The sequence below is a fragment of the Equus quagga genome, chromosome 19 (assembly GCF_021613505.1).
Source record: "Equus quagga isolate Etosha38 chromosome 19, UCLA_HA_Equagga_1.0, whole genome shotgun sequence".
Taxonomy (NCBI): Eukaryota; Metazoa; Chordata; class Mammalia; order Perissodactyla; family Equidae; genus Equus; species Equus quagga.
The window spans coordinates 29,134,227-29,153,768 of record NC_060285.1 but is presented as its reverse complement, the minus strand read 5'-3'; the positions used below and the strand labels follow the sequence as shown (position 1 = coordinate 29,153,768).

General features: G+C 37.1%; 1 protein-coding gene across 2 annotated transcripts in view; it reads right to left on the bottom strand.

The window, feature by feature from the left end:
• DCN (decorin) overlaps positions 1 to 12,257 on the bottom strand; it is a 37,672-nt gene extending 25,415 nt beyond the window's left edge. Inside the window, exons 1-2 of one of the 2 annotated variants that reach the window (XM_046646313.1) lie at positions 12,080 to 12,257; positions 7,930 to 8,176 (exon numbers count right to left, since the gene is read on the bottom strand). In XM_046646313.1, the coding sequence (XP_046502269.1) occupies positions 7,930 to 8,143 (214 nt within the window). In that variant the 5' untranslated portion in view covers positions 8,144 to 8,176; positions 12,080 to 12,257. Of the gene's footprint in view, positions 1 to 7,929; positions 8,177 to 8,955; positions 9,118 to 12,079 lie in introns of those variants that run through there. The other variant, XM_046646312.1, reaches the window with a different exon arrangement.
• Between the last annotated feature and the right edge of the window lie 7,285 nt (positions 12,258 to 19,542).

The following is a 19,542-nucleotide window of genomic DNA, read 5'->3' as shown; positions in this document are numbered from 1 at the left end:
TTGCTTTGAAAAAGATGCTCTATGATGGAAACAAAGTCTCAAAGATGTGACTCGATGCCTCGTTTACAGCCTTCAATAGAAAGTTTGACACTATGAAGTAGACTTGTAAGTTGATTTGAATACAATTGATTTGAATACAATTGATTTGACCTCTAAATAGTTTGCAATTTTTAAATAATGACCTTCACAAGGACATGTAATATCTGTGGACTTTCCATATATAATACATAATTTGTGCTCGTACTTCTCATTAGAAATGTACATAAATCTGAGTGTGTAGATAATTGCATTTCCCAAACATGGCATTCATTATATCTCCCACCGTATATGCTCTCTTCAATACAAACTTGTCGCAACCTTATCAAAAGATGGACTCAAATTCCTCTTCTTTTGAATCTGGCATGGCCTTTTGATACCTCTATGAACTAATGGAATGTGGTGGAAGTGACACAGCATAACTTTGGAGAGGTCAGTAAAGGTTGTACAGCTGCTAGCCAGTTCTTCTGGGAAGCTTGCTCTGGGGGCCCCAGGGGTAAGAAGTCTGTCTATGCTGGGAACGCCATGCTGGAGAGGCCACCTGAGGCACTCCAGATGACAGAACGGCTGAGCTTGCAGGTGACAGTGGCATCAATCGTCAGTCATGAGAGTGAGCCATCTTAGGTGACTGACCTAGGCTAGCCAACCCAGAGACCACGGCCTCAGCTGACCCCTGACTGCAAATTCATGAGAGACCCCAATTGAGAACAGCCTGTCTGAGCCCTGCTCAAATCTCCTGTACCTCAAATCATGAGGAAAATAAAATTATTTTTTTAAATCGCCAAGTTTTGAGGTAATATTTATTCAGCAATAGTAACAGGAGCAGAGTGGTTTCCTAAATTTAATTATTTTTAATAAGCATCCTTTAATATAATTCTAAATTTTCCATTAAAATGCAATTATTTCCAAGGCTAGTCTGAATTATTTATTTGCTCTCCCAAATTCTGTAAGAGGAATTTCATCTTTTTAAAAATGGCGTTATTTATTAAAATAAGTAAAACTCTACTTAAGATGTTACCAGAAAATCATTTCTGAAGTAAAGGCTAATAAGAATTGTGCTCTTCCCCCCCCAGTAGTCCCAGTGATGAATAGCATTGTCCTGCTAGCAAATGTCAGCAATCTGGTAAACATCATGTTGGACAAAGGCCAGTCCTAAAACATCATCCTTTTTTTTCTTTTCTGTCCTGTGGCAGGGGTCCAAATAAGATTTACCCTTGTTGACTTCCAACAATATTTTTTATAATCCTGTCTTCAATTTAATAAGTAGGACAGTGGTGATACACTTCAATATTTGGCACAAGACCAAAATAATATGTCCCAGCTCCATTAAGAAACTTTTCTGGGCCCCAGCCCCACGGCTGAGTGGTTAAAGTTCCACACGCTGAACTTTGGTCCGTGGCCCAGGTTTGTGGGTTCAGATCCTGGGCACAGACCTACTCCACTCACCAGCCATGCTGTGGAGCTGTCTCACACACAAAAGAAATAGAGGAAGATTGGCACAGAGATTAGCTCAGGGCTAATCTTCCTCAAGCAAAAAAAGAGGAGGATTGGCAATGGATGTTAGCTCAGGAAGAATCTTCCTCAAAAAAAACAAAAAAAACAAAACTCTTCTGCTCAAGGCATGCAAGTTTTCCTCTTAAAAATGGCAATTTGACTGTGATGGCAGTTGGATTAGATTTCAGATATATAGAAGATTGCCCCTTTAATTCCGTTCTTTTTCCAAATAAAGTCAGGAAGGTTTGAGCTTTCTGCTTCTATGGTCATCCTCAAAGGGAAAAGGAAAGCGTGCCCCACAGCTCCCTGACTCCTAATTCCCAGTCAGCTATGTTCTTTCCTGTTTCCAGCTTGATAGAATCTAGGACATTGTAGAATTATGCACTCATCCAAGCCCTAAGCCATGAATAAGGTCATTTATTCATTCATCAAGCATTTATTGATGTTTGAGAGCCTACCAAGTATAGGCATTTTGTTGAGTAGAGGGTCTACAAGGATAAATTATCAGCATGTTTCCCTTCTGATAGAGAGAGGAGATGCTTAAATAGGTAATTAAAGATATTGAAAAAATAAATATATGTATATAAAATTGATTATTATAGAATAATCAAGGCAAATGTAGGTCACAGAGAAAGCACAGAAGTAGACAAGCTGCTGAAGTTGCCTCTAAGAAATCTGCAGACTAAGTCGAGGGTTAATTGAGTCTTGAGTGTTAAGAGTATAGTCACTACAGGGCTTTCGCCTTGTATTAAGACTGGATTGCAAACTGGTTTAATTCTCCTTTATCCTTATTTTCAAGGAAATATATAATCTTCTTGCTACTCTTTTGAAGGAGAAAAGTTAAGAAGAGAGGGTCTTCTGCATTTCCTTGTTTACCCAGGGAGTGGATATCCCAGCTAAGCTCTTCCCACCCTGTCCTCTGGAGAGCCAGGATGATCATCCAGAGAGGAATGCATCACAGCTGCAGTCTAACCAAATGCCTTGATCCCACACAGCTGCCTCTCTCTCCAGCCCTGGGACTGAGAAGGAAACCAGAGGTATGTCAGTTCTCAGTTAGGTCAAGGAGACAGACGCTTCCTTGGCCTCCTCTGACTCCTCTCTTCTTCCTGCTCATCTTTAACCCCTTGAGTCAGTAGCCTTGGTTATCTGAGTCACACTGGAACATTACCCTTGCCACATCTGAGGATCTGTCATACCCCACCCCTAGCCAACACTACTTTAGACAACCCACTGGGCATGCTGTGTGCACAGCCTGCTTCTTGTACTACATCTTGGAGACTCCCTTTTGATGCATCTGAAACTCTGAATGAGGGTCACCCCATGTCCCTGCTGCTGCCAGACCTGAGCTATGAAAGCAACGGCGCTTCCAGCATTCTCTCTGCCCTCTATAAAACAGGCCTAATTTATTCTTCTGGGTTGATTTCTTGGAAGAAGTCGAAGAGTGCATTTACTTCATTTATAAGATTTGCTTCTGGACAGCCAATTTCCCCAGACAGGAGACAAGTTGTGGCATACTATGTTCCAAGGGGTCACCACTGACACAATTTTCACCAGTTGAGACAAAATGATTAAAAAAGAAGAAAATGAAATCTGTGCAATTTAAAGAGTTGCAATTTTTTCCTGGGATTTTAAAAATTAAAATATCCTTTGCAATATGAGGTACATTGTAAGAACCATTAGCTATTTGTAATGCTTTAAAACAGCAAAATAAAACATTCCATCTTCTGGCATCATCTCTAGAGGGCTAAAGACATGGGTTGGGAATCATTTATGATTATAAAATCATTTTATAAAAAATGATTACAAATGCTTCATTGTGCTCCACTCAGACAAACCCATTTTGTTCAAAGGAATAGTGTTTGGAGAATGCTGAATTGCTTGATAATTGTACAATTTTCTAATTCTTATCTATTTACATTCAGAGGTGATGTGTCCTTCTTTAGGGGGAAAGGGAAAGAAGGTGTTATTTCGGATCCAACTTGACAAGCCATGAACTTATTAGAGGTTCTCAGTTTCAAAGAAAAATAAAGGAAAACATCAGAAAGAACCTCATGTTATTAGCTGACTTTGTCTGAAATGGTAAACTGAGTGTAACAGTTACTATGATAAATATTTTATATTCTTATCTAATTAAGTAAGATATATTCTCATTTATCAAATGAGGAAACAGATTTGGAAAGGTTCAAAGTTACAGGTAGTAATTGGTAAAGCAGGACTTGAGTTCAGAGGTGTTGAACTGTACAAGCCAAGTTATTTCCACTATTAAATTATTTTAAAAGGTATTTCAGTTATTTTGAGACTTGTTTATAAGAAATCTGTCAATAACTATTACTTTTATTTGGAAGAATAATAAAAAGTAATGCTTATGCTTTTTTTACCTGTCAGAGCTGATCTGTTTTTCAGCAATGAGATGCCAAATAATGTCAATAGCTAAGAATGCTATCTGGCGGCCTTTAATCCAAAAATGAATGGCTGAGCCAGAGAGCACACAAGGAAGGGAAACCATCTTCCTTCAAGATACTAAGTACATAAAACAAAGTATCCAATCACAAGATCAATATTAAAACATTTTTTAAAGATCTGACAAGAATGAGTTACATTGTAGGTTTATTATTTTAAGTAACTCCTAGATATCTGAATTTGCTAAACTTATGTTTATTTTTTATTGTTGTTTTTAATCAATACTATAATTGAGTGACTTGTTTTATGTCTTAAGAGGATAGATAAAGAAAGAAGAGAAGATATTGGTCTCGTATAATTCTGGTTCAAATTACAAGCTAAATTACATCAAGTTCAGCCAAACAATTTGCAATATCTATGGAGAATTCATTACTTCCTTTGACAGGCTAAAATATACGTTTACTCTTTCAATTCCCCAGGCTCTAGAAAAACGTACTATAATTCTATTCTGATAAATTAGAACCAGGGACTGAAAAGGTCAATGTATCTTATTCAACACCCAAGTTTTCCCATGGACTAATTATCCAATTTTAATTTCACAGTTTTTACATCTTAGCTTTGAAAAAATTGTTTAAAAACTTGATGTTGTTTAACTTTGTCAGACATACCTCTTAGGGGCAAAAATAGTCAAATATTTTAATGAGAAATGTTTATTTATATTAAATATTGTTTAGGTAATGAGATGACAAAGCACCCTTGTCCTTCAACACTAGAGCTCCTCTCAGCTCATTAAAAGTTCTGGCAGGGATAATCCTTAAGAAAGCATTAGCCTTTGATACAGATAGGCATTCACATTTCTCATCCCAAAGTGCATTGCACTTTTTCTTTATTCTGATAATTCAAGCTTCATGTTCAGATTTTTAGAGAACTTAAAAATAAAATCAACAGCATTGTCTTTATTATGAATGAGGTTATTCATTTCTTCTTCCTTGCTTTTGCGTTTTTTCTACTTTTCTTCCCTCTTTAACTCCGCATAATCATAATATATTTAACAAAATGTATTGAACCTCTATTATGAGCCAGGTAACTCACACATGCAGGTAACTCAGGATCTCTGAGACTGACCATGATTTTTCTGCAGATGAAGATGTCATGGCTCTGAACAGCTTGCCAAGATCATAAAGTGAGTTAGATAGTAGTTAAAAATGTGAATAAAGTGATTTCTTCTTTTTTTTTTCTTTTTTGAGGAAGATTAGCCCTGAGCTAACTACTGCCAATCCTCCTCTTTTTGCTGAGGAAGACTGGCCCTGAGCTAACACCCATGCCCATCTTCCTCTACTTTATACATGGGACACCTACCACAGCATGGCTTTTTTTGCCAAGCAGTGCTGTGTCCACAACCAGGATCCGAACCGGCGAACTCCGAGGCCGCTGAGAAGCAGAACGTGCGAACTCAACCTCTACGCCAATGGGCTGGCCCCCTAAAGTGATTTCTTTAAAGGCAAGTGGATTGTTCTTTCCTTTAAGAAACGTGTTTTCTGTTTTAGAAGTATCTGATCAAAATTTTTGACAACATATTTAAATATGCATCTGTGAATTAATGAAAACAAAAATAAGTTGGATGAGCCCATTGCTCATTGGAACTCAGTTGTTTCAGTTAAATATGGTTCCCTGAAATGAATTACTACAATCTTAGCTACCTCTTTTGTATATAAGGGTCAATAAGCCTATGTGCAATAAAGGAAGGATGTACACTCTGGGCTCCTAGAGAAAAGATAACAACTAGAAAACTTTCTCATCTAAAACAACACAAAATAAACAAAACAAAACCATAAGAAGGACAATGACAAAACTGTCTCATGAGACAGCCAAGTCAATGAACACGATATTTTTCTAAGACTACATTTTTCGGTCTAGTTTGCTCAATAGGCTTGGGGGAAAAATTGTCCCAATGCTTTCACCAAAGTCAAGCTTTATGAACTATTTATCATGCAAGCAAAGAAAAACTATATTTATGGAAAAATAAAACTTCAGTCAAGTGACTGGACAAGTCTTCCTCCCTTAAAAATTATCAACCGTTCATTGTTGATAATATATGTAGTGAGAGTAACCGCAAATCCTTTAACCTCGTTCTGAGAGGCAAAGAGATTTAACTTGCATCACATTTCTTAAGAACTCAGTCATTTTAGTAACTTGAAAATGTCGCCACTAGTATATCCATCATGTGTTGATTGCTTTGTTCAGATATTTCAACCTCATTATTTTTCTGCGTAAACCAATGATGCAGGTAATCCCTAGGTGCTTATGAAAGATTTCTGTAGATGGGTCGGCCCAGTGGCATAGTGGTGAAGTTCACGTGCTCTGCTTTGGCAGGCTCGGGGTTCATTGGTTTGGATCCTGGCTTGGACCTGCACATTACTCATCAGGCCATGCTGTGGTGGCATCCCATATACAAAGTAAAGGAAGATTGGCAAGGATGTTGACTCAGGGACCATCTTCCTCAAGCAAAAAGAGGAAGATTGGCAACAGATGTTAGCACAGGGACAATCTTCCTGAAACACACACACACACACACACACACACATATATTCTGTAGAGTATGATAGTAATCTAATCTCCCCTGTAGCAAACATACAATTCAGAAAAGCATAATCACCACCAGTAGACTATAAGAGCCATAAGAACAAGGACCATATTTGTCTTCCACCTCCCTTTCTCTCCAGGGCCTAGAGCAGATCTGACCCAATATGGGCTCTAAATATATTTGCTGAATGAATGAATGAATGAATGAATCTAGTGGAATTATCCTGCAGTCTTTTGAAAGACTTTCTATACACTTTTTATTTGGGTTTTAAATGGCTATATAATATATGTCAGCACTGAAGAAGCTATCTCAAACTGTTTGTTTCACAGTTGTCACTATTCAAAATATTTTCTGTTCTCCTGGGTTCCTGTGTATAGTTTACTCTAACCACAAAAGTTAGTGGCAATTTTTCTTGCAAAATACTGCTAGAAAGCATGTTCTGAATAAATATATGGCCTCTAAAAGAAGTGTCCTACTACTCTGTTGGGTTTCTTCCATAAGGAAATGCACCATCGCAGAATCATTCTGTGAAGTTTTTTTCTTTCTTCTTTCCAATAAGAAAATGTACCAGAAGAAAAGAGGAATGTGAATCAGCTGCCATGTAAACAAGATTCATTCCCCTTTGGCCCATCTGCTGGGGCTTCAAACTTTCTGGAGATTTATCTTCTAAGTGTATTGCTCTTGGAATTCCCAGGCCAAATTTTTCTTGAAAGATAATAAATCAAAGTGTATTTACAGTGTTAGGCTAAAGATATATGCTCTGTGATTATAACGAATATTTACACCACACTTAGTTATAAAGATTTCCTTTGAAACTTTCTAAAGAATATAAACAACTGGATTATAAAATGCCAAAGTACAGACAAAACTAACACCCAGAGATTACAGGAGTATTTTGGGATTCGAAAGATAATTTTTTGCTCTAAAATTTACTTGCTTTGCTTCTGATAACTCTGCATATTTTAGAATTTAGTAATGTTCAAACTCTGTTATCTGGCCTAAGCCAAGAGTAGAGAGATATGACCAGGTTTTCTTAATAACTGAGATTTCATGAAAGCAAATCACGGAATTAAAATAAACTGTCACTCTGCAATCCTAGAATATAAGACATTGTTTTGTTCAAAATTTTATTTGACAGAAGGGAGCCATGAAACTCAGAAAGATTTCTTTTAAAAAATGACGTGTCCAAGATTGCAATGTGATGGAGCCCTGACTTTAAAAAGACAGAAAAAAAGGTCTCAACCGCAAAGCCACTTCTCTCTCTCCTACTCTGCTTCCTTCACTCCTCATTAGGTGGCACTGTCTCTCACATTTGGAATTGCAGAGACTAAAAGGGAAAATGCTAAATCCTCAGGGAAGCCATTCCCATGAATAAAACAAACAAGGTAGGTAAAGAGAGCCTGCACTCCACTCACCCAAATCAGAACATTGGACAACTCGAAGATGGCACTGACAGCGGAAAGGACACACTGGTCCCAGAGGCTCTAAGTCTAGAACTTCATGAATGCGATCTTCTGGGCCAATCCCAGAAGCCTCATCTTCTAGCATGAAGTCAAATAAGCCTCTCTGTTGAAATGGTCCAGCCCAGGAAACTTGTGCAAGCAGAAGGAAAATGATAGTTGCCTTCATGATTTATCTCATGTATTTTCACAACCAAGGAACCTAGGAAACAAACAAAAGGTTTAGAAGAGTAGCACTGCCTGGTCTGTGGGTCATTTCTTAGATAAGACCCCACAGTAGAGTGAACATAGAGAAAAGCATAAAAAATAATATTTCATTTATCGTTAGGAAGCAGAGCACTAAAAACATACTCGAAGGTGATAAGGTACATTATAGACTATCTCGCACATCTATTTGCTTATGAAAAGACATCTGAATATTATTTAAATTTGCTTGTATGGAATTTTGAGTCTGAATTAAGATGATATATTGTATGTTTATGTCATTTGCAAAATTGTCACGAAGATAAATCTTGTTGGAATTTTCACTGCACAAGCCATGCCATAGTCAAAGAAAGTTTGGTCTATACACATTAGAGATCTCCAATTCCCGCTTCAGAAATATCTCTGGAAGCCAATCTCTTTTCCCCATCCTACTGTATTTATCCTGGGCCAAGCCATTCTCATCACTCCAGGAACTATGGCAAGAGCTTCCAACAGGTCCCTGCCTTGAATATTTCCTCTACTCCAGGCCATCTTCCACACTGCTGCCCAAGTTATCTTCTAAAGATTAAATTTCATTGTATTAACCTTCTACCGCAAACCTTTGGTTGACTTATCATGGCTTGCCAATAAGGTCCACATCCCCTTTGTCGCATGCAAAACCACTCATAATTTGCTACCAACTGCTATCTCAAGGCACATTTCTCTCCATTTTCTCTCCACTCCCAGTCCCCACCTCAATTCTGATACTCAAAGCTAAGTGCCATTTAAAATACCTACCTTGTAAGAGTGCTGTAAAGATTATATGAGCGAATGGGCTTTTCTTGTGTGTTCCCTGGCTCATCCAGGTAGGACCTGCTTTCTCCCTCTTCTGTGCTCCCAAAGTACGTTGCTCTTACCTCTTTTAAAGAACTTATCACATTTTATTATAATTTGTTTTGCGTGCGTGCTCTGTCCCCTCCACTAGAAGATGTACTCCCTCAGGGCGTGTCTTATTATTCTTTGTTCTGTACCCCTGGGCCTTTCACAATATTTTGCACACAAATGACTCAATTGACCACCGATTTATTAACAATACAAGTTATTCAATTTTTTCCAAGCAACCAGTCTGATTTTTTAAAATACGAAATTATCTTTTTCCATTATCAAATTTCTAGTATGAGAAAGAGATCAAGTTGAAAACCTCAGCTTGGTATAACCAAGATTCACTTTTAAAAATAAATCAGTTGGCCAGTTTCTCAAACTGACAATTTTTAATAAACCGATCAACACATATGGAAAATCCTGATTTTTATATGACTTAGATGTTATATGGTTTTATCAATAGGGCTATTTTGTAAACAAACAAAAAAGTACAGTTTCAACAAATAGAGCCAGTATTTATCCATTTGTTCCATAAGCACTTACATATATCTATGTTGTTGAGTTGGCTGTTGAGTTGGCTGAAGCGAACTAAACAAATCTGAATAACTAAATCTCAATGAATCTGAATAACAAAAAGTGCTTGATCATGTAGAGAACGGTGGTCTGTTTTTGAGCTGATATATTTTAAAAGCCCTTTGAAACTGTTCTAAGTATTTCCAAAACATATTGCAGATGTTATCTTTAGTCTCAACATCTCTACTTCGAATTGGACACTTATAAGAATCTTTATTAAAGTTGCACATTCATAACTACAATTAAAGAACTGTTCGGAGTCATTATCCAATTATAGCACGTGCAAAAAAAAAAGAAAGAAAGAAAGAAAAAAATTTTGTATGCCCTAACCCTAATGTACTTTCTAGAAATGTTTGCCTAGATCCACTAGAGAGGAAACAAATATTTTTCAGTTTCTCATACCTTTATTCTTATCTATCAATGAAGATTGTCTAAGGCAGATCATAGACAATACAGGCCTTTGGGTTTTCATGGAAAAAATACTACAAAGGTTATTATTCACACTGCTCCTTTAAATTCAGGATCAAGTTTTCTCTTGGAGCCCCTTCCCACTCAGTCACTGCATTGTCCTTTAAAGGAGAGCCTATTGTTTTGGCAGTGTTCCCTCGCAGGGCATGTAAGGGAGGGGTTTTCTGCCTGTTTCACATTAAAATGCAATGTTTACGGTTTACCACAGATTTGCTAGCCTTGCATATTTAATGTTTTAGAAGAAAAACGAAGCATAGTCATTGCAGATTTAATAAATAGCAACGAGAATTAATGCAAATGTCACTTTTTGATCTTTTCTCCAGAGCAGAAAATGCCTGGTTGTTTCACTAACCCAAAAAAGGAAATACTGAGTGTTAGCTCAGAGGAAAATTATCGTTTACATTTGTTTGCTCTTGTTTAAATGGTGCAAATTCTCCATACAATATTCTTTTTGGTTGAAACTGAATGCCAACAGGCAGCTTATAGCTTCCATTACTTATTTTATATCACTTTTCTGTGTGTGTGTGTGTGTGTGTGTGTGTGTGTGTGTGTGTGTGCATTTTAATCCTGAATGTCCTGGGGAAGAATAATAAAATGTCCAGAAACTTCATACAAATTCCCCATGAAACAGCTTACTGTCAGGATACTTGAAGACTCAGCATCTTAAAACAATGCTGTTGATACTAATGATTTATTTAATCATTTCCTTCCTTCCTTAATAAATCAGAAAAAATTTTAAAAAAACACAGCAGTTGCCCATGTAGGAACCAAGGAGACTATTATTGAGATAATATACTTTTTAAATTTCATTGAAACTGTTTTAAGTATTCTCAGAATGCATGCTCTTTCCTAAATGCTAATTGCGAAGAAGAATGTCACTACTCCACTAAAGCTCATTGCCATAATTTATAAGAGTTTTATCAAAAGTAATAATTTCTGCTTTCTTAAACTTCTTCAGCCCATTAAATTAACTATATCATTCAGATCAACTTTTGTGTGATGCCATTTATGCCCTTGGTGTGACTTTCAAAGTCAAAATTTAACCCTCAGGAGATAAGTAAAGCTATAAATGCAGAGCAAAATTAAAATCCCCAGCACAAGAGGTAAATTAAGAACCTCAAGAATAGTAGAAATAATTTAAAAATAAACAATAAAAGCAGGATTTATCTATACATAAGGGGTACTATAGGAGGCATTTGGCTCTTTTTCTGGTCAAAACAGTAATAGGAAGAAAAAGCCACAGGTATTTAAATTGGGAGCCCACTTAACCAGAGGTCATCACGTTACCCTGTTCTGAAATTAGAAAGAAAAATAACCTCTACCCTCATTTTATAGTGAATGTATCTTATAATAAAATTTTATTTGCATTGAAAATACTGACATGGTCTCTTCTTTACATTTAAGGAATTATGTAGCCAACTCTGCGATTATTTTAGGTCTTGAATAATCAACATAAATATTTTCAATGTTTATTTTTACCTCTCTGGTGATAATTTATATTCTTTTCTAGTTGTAGAAATATATATTAGAGTTCTACAGCTAATCACCAGAGTTCACTTCCCTGAGGTTTTAAAAGTTCTTAAAATACACAAGAATTCAGGAGGGGAGTAAATCCTTAAATATATAAACCAGCTACAAACAGTATGCTAGTCTAGAATACTTTTCTGTAAACACTTCCTATAAAGAGCTGAACATTTCATTAGTACAAATACAAAATATATCAATATAGATATCCATGGTGTTAGGTTCTAGTTTTTTTAATAAACATCTTTGCAAGAAAAGAGAGAAAGAACTAAAACAATGCCTTCAACCATTTTACCAAATATTTAACTTCTGTTTTCAAGTAAGACTTGTTTAAAATGCTGCAGAAACATTATTAAAAGTTTAGCACAATTCTTTTTTCTTTTCTTTTTCTCACCAAGCAATTCCTTTTTCTCTCAACTGGATCGAAGTTTTATTAGTCTGTAGCAGAGTTCAGGACAATTATTGAAAACCATACCTTTTAATCCGGGGATTTGCCACAGGAGCCCTCAAAGCTGAGATGTAATTACACTAAATTTTCAGCGCAAGCAAAAGAGTTTGCAGGTGTGGAAAGGAGGAGGGGTAGGTGCTGCTCTGTGACTGTCACTAGGTTGAAAACCTCCTGCTTCTACTCCATAGCACAGTTAAAAAATAAAGTTTCCCTCAATGAACACAAGCCGGCTGACACCCACATTAGATCATATGGTAATGATATGTCTCTTGTATTGGAGCCAGAAACTTTATCGGCCATTTTTTCTCCTCATTTGCTCTATTCCTTTTGCTTCTGCTTACGATTCTAAACTGCTGATGTCGTATAGTGGAGCAACTGGACTTGAAATTTCTTTTATTGTCTCGATTCATTTCCCTAAAATATTGTAACTAAAGGGTTCGTTTCCCCACCCCCAACCCCAATCCACTATCCACTCTTTCCAGTCTTGTTTATAAGTAACATTTATTATACTTCCGAAATGCCAGGTTTTCCTTGCTTTCAGGAGAAGTCTGGCAAAGGGAATGAAATTAATCCTGTAGTTATTTTAAATGTGGTCTGTGAAAGTAAATGAGTAGTCTTCTGTGGAAATACTCATTCGGATTCTCGCTTGCCTTGGGCTGTTTGTGCAAATTCAAGTATCAGGCTGTGGAGCTTTTCTATATATTTTGAACACATTTCTAACGTGTGCTGGAAGAAAGCCTCTATTTTATACCAAAAGCATGTCATTTACAAGTTCATCACGCATAGTTCAAACTCTTTCTTCTTGTCCACCGCTTTTTTTTTAATAAAACACATAGATACTAGAAGTTGGTCACAATTTAATCTAACCTGTATATGAAAAAATTTGTTTTCATAGACTACACTTTTATATAAAGGCAATAGAGTCTATGTATCTTTCCAAATTTCAGTAAATAAAAAAAAAAAAGTGCAAATACAAGGAAAGATATTTATTTAGCCCCTGGAAAGCTTTTTTGAGTTTTTGTAATTCCCGTGCTGGATGCTGTGAGTTCTCTCTGTGGGTGTCTCTATGTTTTGACTTGTATCTTTATGCCCTGGCCCCTAGGCTGTTACCAGGTGGAAACTTGAAATCAGCATCTGTGAAACATGAGAGGACAGCCCTCCCATCCTCCATGCTCCTGCTTTCCCTCCTCTAGCCATCGAAGTCCACAAGGCTACAGTAAATATTCTTTTGCTTTGAAGAAACTTGAAGAAATTAAATTCTTGAGTGAGTATCTAAAGGAGGAGGCAGGGTGCTATCACATGATATTTGGCCTCGTTTTCCAAGCCCAGCCTCCATAATTTTAACATTTCACCCCGCTCCTCCTCTCCTTGACATTTAATAATCACATGCCTAGTTATTCTGATGATTTAGCAAGAGGCAAGTATTATTTTCCCCGGACATGGGTGCAAAGTCCATGATCCCCTTACCTGGAATAAATGTTTTCTCTTGAACTCCTCATGCATTTTTCTCTTTCTTATGACATGCAGAGGCTTCTTCTTCATATTATGGTTATTCATGTACATGTCTTACCCTAAGGGAGGAAGTGTACTGTCTTCATATTTGTAGTGTCCTCATACCCAGCCAGTCACGGTATATAGTTAATTCTCAAGAATCGCTTGGTGAATACTACATAAAGACAGTTGGACCATTGGCTGTGGACTACATCCTGATTATTGTTTTGCCCAGCCCTACTTTGCTCCTTATCAAAACCCAATCCTATTATAGTGTATATGATGATAATGGCAATAATTGTTTGAGAGAGAGAGAGAGAGAAGGAAAGGAAGGAAGAAAGGAAGGAAAGAAGGAAGAAAGAAAGAATGAAGGGAATAAGGGTATTAAATAAAAAGTAGAAGAAGTAGGACATGAGGAGAAAATGACATTATCTCAATATGTAGATCATCTTACTTTTATCAAACAGAGCCTTTTTGGTCTTCCTCTGACAGTAAGCTGTATGAACTCAGACCACTTACTTAACTTCTCTGAGTCTGTTTCCATATCTGTAAAATAGGTAAAAATTATTATGTAATTCATAATGTTGGTGTGAAGATAAAATGAGGCAACATATATAAAGCACATAACTCGGAGCATGGCCCTGGTAAATTAAGCTCTCCATGAACGTTAGCTTTTATTGTTTTCCGATGCATATCATGGCAATCCCTTGAGTTGGTCAATGGAAATTATATTTACTGTTTCCATTTTACAGAATGAGAAAACTGAAGGCCAATGATCTGCCCAAGTTCACAGAGCCAGTAAGAAGCCCAACAGAAACTCATACCCAAGTCTACTCTCACCTGATCTGGTTGTCCACTACTACACTACAACTTCAGAAAGATCAAGCTCTTAGGATACAGAAAATTAATTATCAAAATTCTTGAGTAACATGCCTTTGCAGCCTATTTTAAAAACCATAACCAAGTTATAATTCTTTTTAAACTTTAAATTTGTGCAGGAACAAATATTTCCATTTTTAAAATTTTAGTAAGAGCTTTACCTCCAAAATTCCAAGGATTTTACCAAACATTGTCTTATTTAAAACCTATATCTTTAATCAGATGTTAAGTTACATGTATTGTCACACCCACTTTTAGGTAGAAGAAGCCAAGTTCCAACAAAGTCATATGCGCTAAGTCACAAAGAAGCCATGGGGCTGCCTTCAGAAGCCAGCTCCCTTGTGATCTAATGGGAAGTGGAACAATTTTGAGGCTAGAAGTAATACTTGTGTAGAGACTGCTGAAATTTATCCTGGCTTGGAATGTTTGGGGTCAGAGTTCACAGAAACCTTGGCTGCTGTATAGATATCTGAAATATTCAAATTCAGAGCACATACCACATCCGCTGTTAAAACCACTTAAACCGTGATTTCTACTGACAACCTACGACTTAACAGGGTAACGGTATTCTACATGTTGTCAAAGTTCATTTCAAGGCTAGTCACTCTTTCTCACCAACATCAAATACAAGTGATTTAAGTTGTACCTGCATATTAAGGATGTGAAGAATGCCAGAGCCTTGAAAGCTCTCCTTCTGACACCCTTTTGTTTTCAAAGAGGTCTGGAAGCAAGTGATTATCTTCACAAACCTGATGTGACTGGTTTATTCTTAGACTGACTCTTCAAAGTCAGGTCAGGGGCTAGAGTCGGTTGCCTGGCTCTTATTTTGCTACCCTAGACAGATTTTCTCCTTGAGCCAAGAAAGAAGGCTGGGGTGGAATTCAGGGCAGCCTTGAATGCAGGATGGCTTGAAACAAAATTGGGTAGGAATCTGTTGCCTTGGCCTCTTCTTTCTTTCCCATATGTCTCCACTCCCCGCCCTGACCCATCGCCACTCTTCAGTGTCCTTGTGCCCTGCACAAGTAACTTAATGTCTCTGTTCCTCAGGTTTTTGATCTATAAAATGTGGGTAACCATAGTACTACCTACTTCCTAGGTTTGTGGTGAGGTTTTAAAAAGATCAATACATAAAGCATTTAGAACTGTGTCTGACACATCTCAAATGATATATCAGTGTTTGCTGTTCCTTCTGCTGCTGCCACTCTTGTGGTGGGGATCACAAACCTTTCTGTGGACACTCCAGTCCAGTAACCAGACTGCATCCCTTGCTTAGCCCACAGTGTTTTCTCCCTAGTAATCCAAGAAATCACCTAAACCCAATATAATTGGAAAATCAAGGACTTTGCAGTTAGGTAGGCCTGAGTTTAAACCTATACTTTGTACTTGTTAAATAACTGCCTGACTTTCTTCATGCATAACCTTTTACTGGGTTCCAAGGCCTGCTGACGTCTGTTCTTAGACTTAAAGATCCAGAGACTCCAGGTGAAGAATCTTTACTCTGAGCAATGAAGCAGAAATAAGAATAGAGACAAGGACAGGGCAAGTCATGGGTTAAAATATGGAAAAGGTATGGAGATATGCACCTGACTTTCCACCACAAAGACATATTCAGTCTCTGAATTCTCTGACTCTTCTTGGATGCTCAGGAGCATCTCTTTTGTCGATTTCAGTCAAGAGAGTTATTATTCTTTTCGTAATATTGATCAATCAGTTTGCACTGGGGCAACAAGCCAGCATTTACTGAATACCTACTAGTGTGTGCAACGCACATACCTCTCTGGTAAATATGCAGAAATTTCCAGAAACCTATCAAACAATCAATCAATCAGCAAATATTGATGGAGGAACCACTAACAGAGAAAATGTTCATACTAGCCCCTTGTAAGATACCAAGAAATGAAAAGGGTAAAGTAAGGAGCATGACCTCAAAGGACTTACATTGCAGTAAGGAGATAAGGCATATGTATATTTAATAAGATTTATATAATAAGCTATATATATTTTTAATAAGATTTTAGAGTTATCCTACTAGAAAACTTATAGTGCATTATATAATTACCATTTCTAACCAAAATAAAATATGATGTAATTAAAAATAATTGTCTTAGCTAGTCAGAAGGAAAGATCACTTTACACATGGGTGGTTAAGTAACTGTTTATGGAGAAGAAGGAACAATTTGAGCTGAATCTTGGGGGATGAAAAGAATGTGAAAGGAGAGAGACAGTTTTTAGGCTGGCGGAACAGCCCTATCAAAATCTGGACAATGGGAAAGCAAGAGACAACAAATAAATCAATGCGACTTGAGTGGACACTTTCCTTCAAAGAAGCCATGAGCTCTTTTATCATCCTTGACTATTCAAGAACTGCCGTGGTGCCTGCCACGCTGAAGTTGCACAATACAGGAATGTCTCAGGTTTATGGTAGTAACTGAAGGGAGATAAGGGATGAAATGAGGGGCCTTCAAGTCTGACTGTGGAAGGACTTGAAAGTCTCCCATGGGGCACTTATTTATTCATACATTTGTTCAGTAAACATTCATTTGGTGACTAAGATGTGCCAATTACTGTGCTAGTAGCTGGATGTTATCAAAGGTACTTAAATGAGGTAATAACATGATAAAAGTTTTATGTTAGAAAATCAAATTTAGCAAGTCTATGCAGGATGGTGAAACTAGAATCAAGGGCACTAGTTAGGAGCTTATTGCTTTAGTCTGAGTGTATTAATATCTTAGTAACAAGAAGATGAGCATGGCAAAAACAGCGCCACTGCTCAGGAAGCTGACGCGATATGTTAAAGATAAACATGTGGAGCACCTATTCTGTGCCAGGCACTGCGGCGTGTTGATTAAGCACATTATCTCAATTAAGATTCATGAAAATCCTATCAGTTAGGCCCTATCATAATCAATTTTCATGATAAACTATAAAAACATAGAGCTAATGCATAAAGAAGCCACATATTCTATGCACTGTTCTCTTTACCACTCCAACCAACTGCCTCGTCTGTAGGCAACGGCAGAGGAAGAGTTGACTTCTTTGCTTGCATCTTTATCTCCAAAGAAAGTATTCTTTAAATGGAACAAAGCAACAAACAAAAGTGATTGTTGACTAAAGCTCTTGATGTGTGCAAAAATCATAAGAAATTAACTGTTTTATGTGAGTTCAACTTTCAGGGTACTAAAATAATCTGTAGTCTTGGTGGTGCCTCTCATGTGAGTAATTATGGAGAAACCGTGCAATCGGAAATAACAGAATAAAAAAAAGGGAAGGATTAATATAGAATCTTTCCCTGTGAATTCGCACATGGGAAAAGAGCTTGTGTTGAATGAAGGCTTCCCACACCGAGTGGTGGTAGAAATGTTGACATTTTATAGATGAGACCAGCTTTGGATATGTACAAATTGGAAGTGAGTGGAAACTACAAAAGAGAGAGATAAAAGCCAGACATTACCTGGAACACCACCTCCGGGCCATGCAACTGCCTGTTTACTTCTTTGTTGACTAGTGCTGCTGGAAATAAGGCCAGCCACCGTAAACCCCCAAAGCAGACTGTGTGAAGACCACAGTTGAGGCCAAGCACAAGATGAGATAAAACAGGATAATGTGCAACATGCAAATTGTAGAAAGCAAAGAAGGTCTTGTATTTGTAATTTTCTTCAACAAAGATCACTTCTCTGCACTAGCTTTTAGGGAGGCAGCATAGTGTAATAGCTGAGCACACAGACCCTGGGACCAGACTGCTCAGGTTTGATTCTTGGCTCTGCCACTGATTATCTGTGTGAACTTAGGGAGTTTCTCCATTAACAAGACCACCTTATTACACATGTGGAAAAAATGAGTCTATATTTTTTAAGGGTTTAAAAAAGAACCTGTCATATAAGATAAGCTATGTAGGTTTATGTTAAGTAATGAAAATTTCAGAACTGACTGAGGATTTTAAGAGATTGTTTTCTTCTTCATCTTCCCTTTTACTCATACTCTAGCCTGAAAGTTATGTCCTGTTTAGTTTGGAGCATTCAAATTCAGATCATGGTGTGCAGTGTGTATTTACTCCACGGCACCTATTTGGTCTGTAAATATTCTCCTTTCAGTTTACTCTGTATCCTAGGAAAAGCAAATCCTTTGCCACAGAATACAGCCTTCCAGAATTTAAGTAGGCAAAGGAATGAAAAGTTTTATTCTAATGTCTGTACTGCAAAATAATGACTTAGTTTAGGAACTTTTTCTGAGATGATTATGGCCCCTTGAGAACCATCTGATTTGATTCAAGTCATCCCTTCAATAGCCATAATTCATTTCTTATAATTTGCCTTGTTGAAGTTATTTCTTTAATAATTCATGAGATGAATTTTTTGATGCAGGTATATATTAACGTGACAGCAAAGTGAAACATACGTTCCCATTTCAATCATATGAGTGTTTTTATTTTTTGGAAACAATCCTGTATTTTGAAGAAATCCACTTCAAATACTTGAGGAAATATTACTGTTTAAAAATAATTTATGTGCCCATTTTTTTATAGTGTGATGTCTGAGTATATCATTTATAAAAGCATTAAATCACCAATATGCCTGCTTACTTTATAATTATGAGTCTGTGGGGCTCACAAATGAAAATTGAGGCATGATCACATTTGGTGTTTCAGATTTAAATCTCTTTGGAGCTTTCTTCATCAAAAGATTGGCTTCTCATGAAACATCTTGATTCCTGCAGGCCAGTTGCAATAACTTCCTCAGCATTACTCATGGTCTGAGACAATGCAAAATCCACCTAGAAACAGAGTATTTAATTCTTCCCATAGGCCCAGAACCGTAGAAGTTTATGCTATCAAAACAGCTCTTTAAATAGGTGATTTGTTAGCCTCCTGAATGATAGGAACATTATGTGCCTATCTGAGGAGAGTAAAACCACATAATGAAGGCTGCTGAGAGATTACAGGAAATACTGCAAGATTTTCTGTTTTTAATTCCGTGTTGTTGCAAATCTTGATGGCTGCCAGCTGGCAATTAAAATGTGGTGGCACCAACATTGCATTAACAAGTACTTAATGATGCCATTGCCAATCCAGTGGTTTCAAGGACTTTGTTTTTTTGTATTTTTTTTTATTGTGGTAAAATACA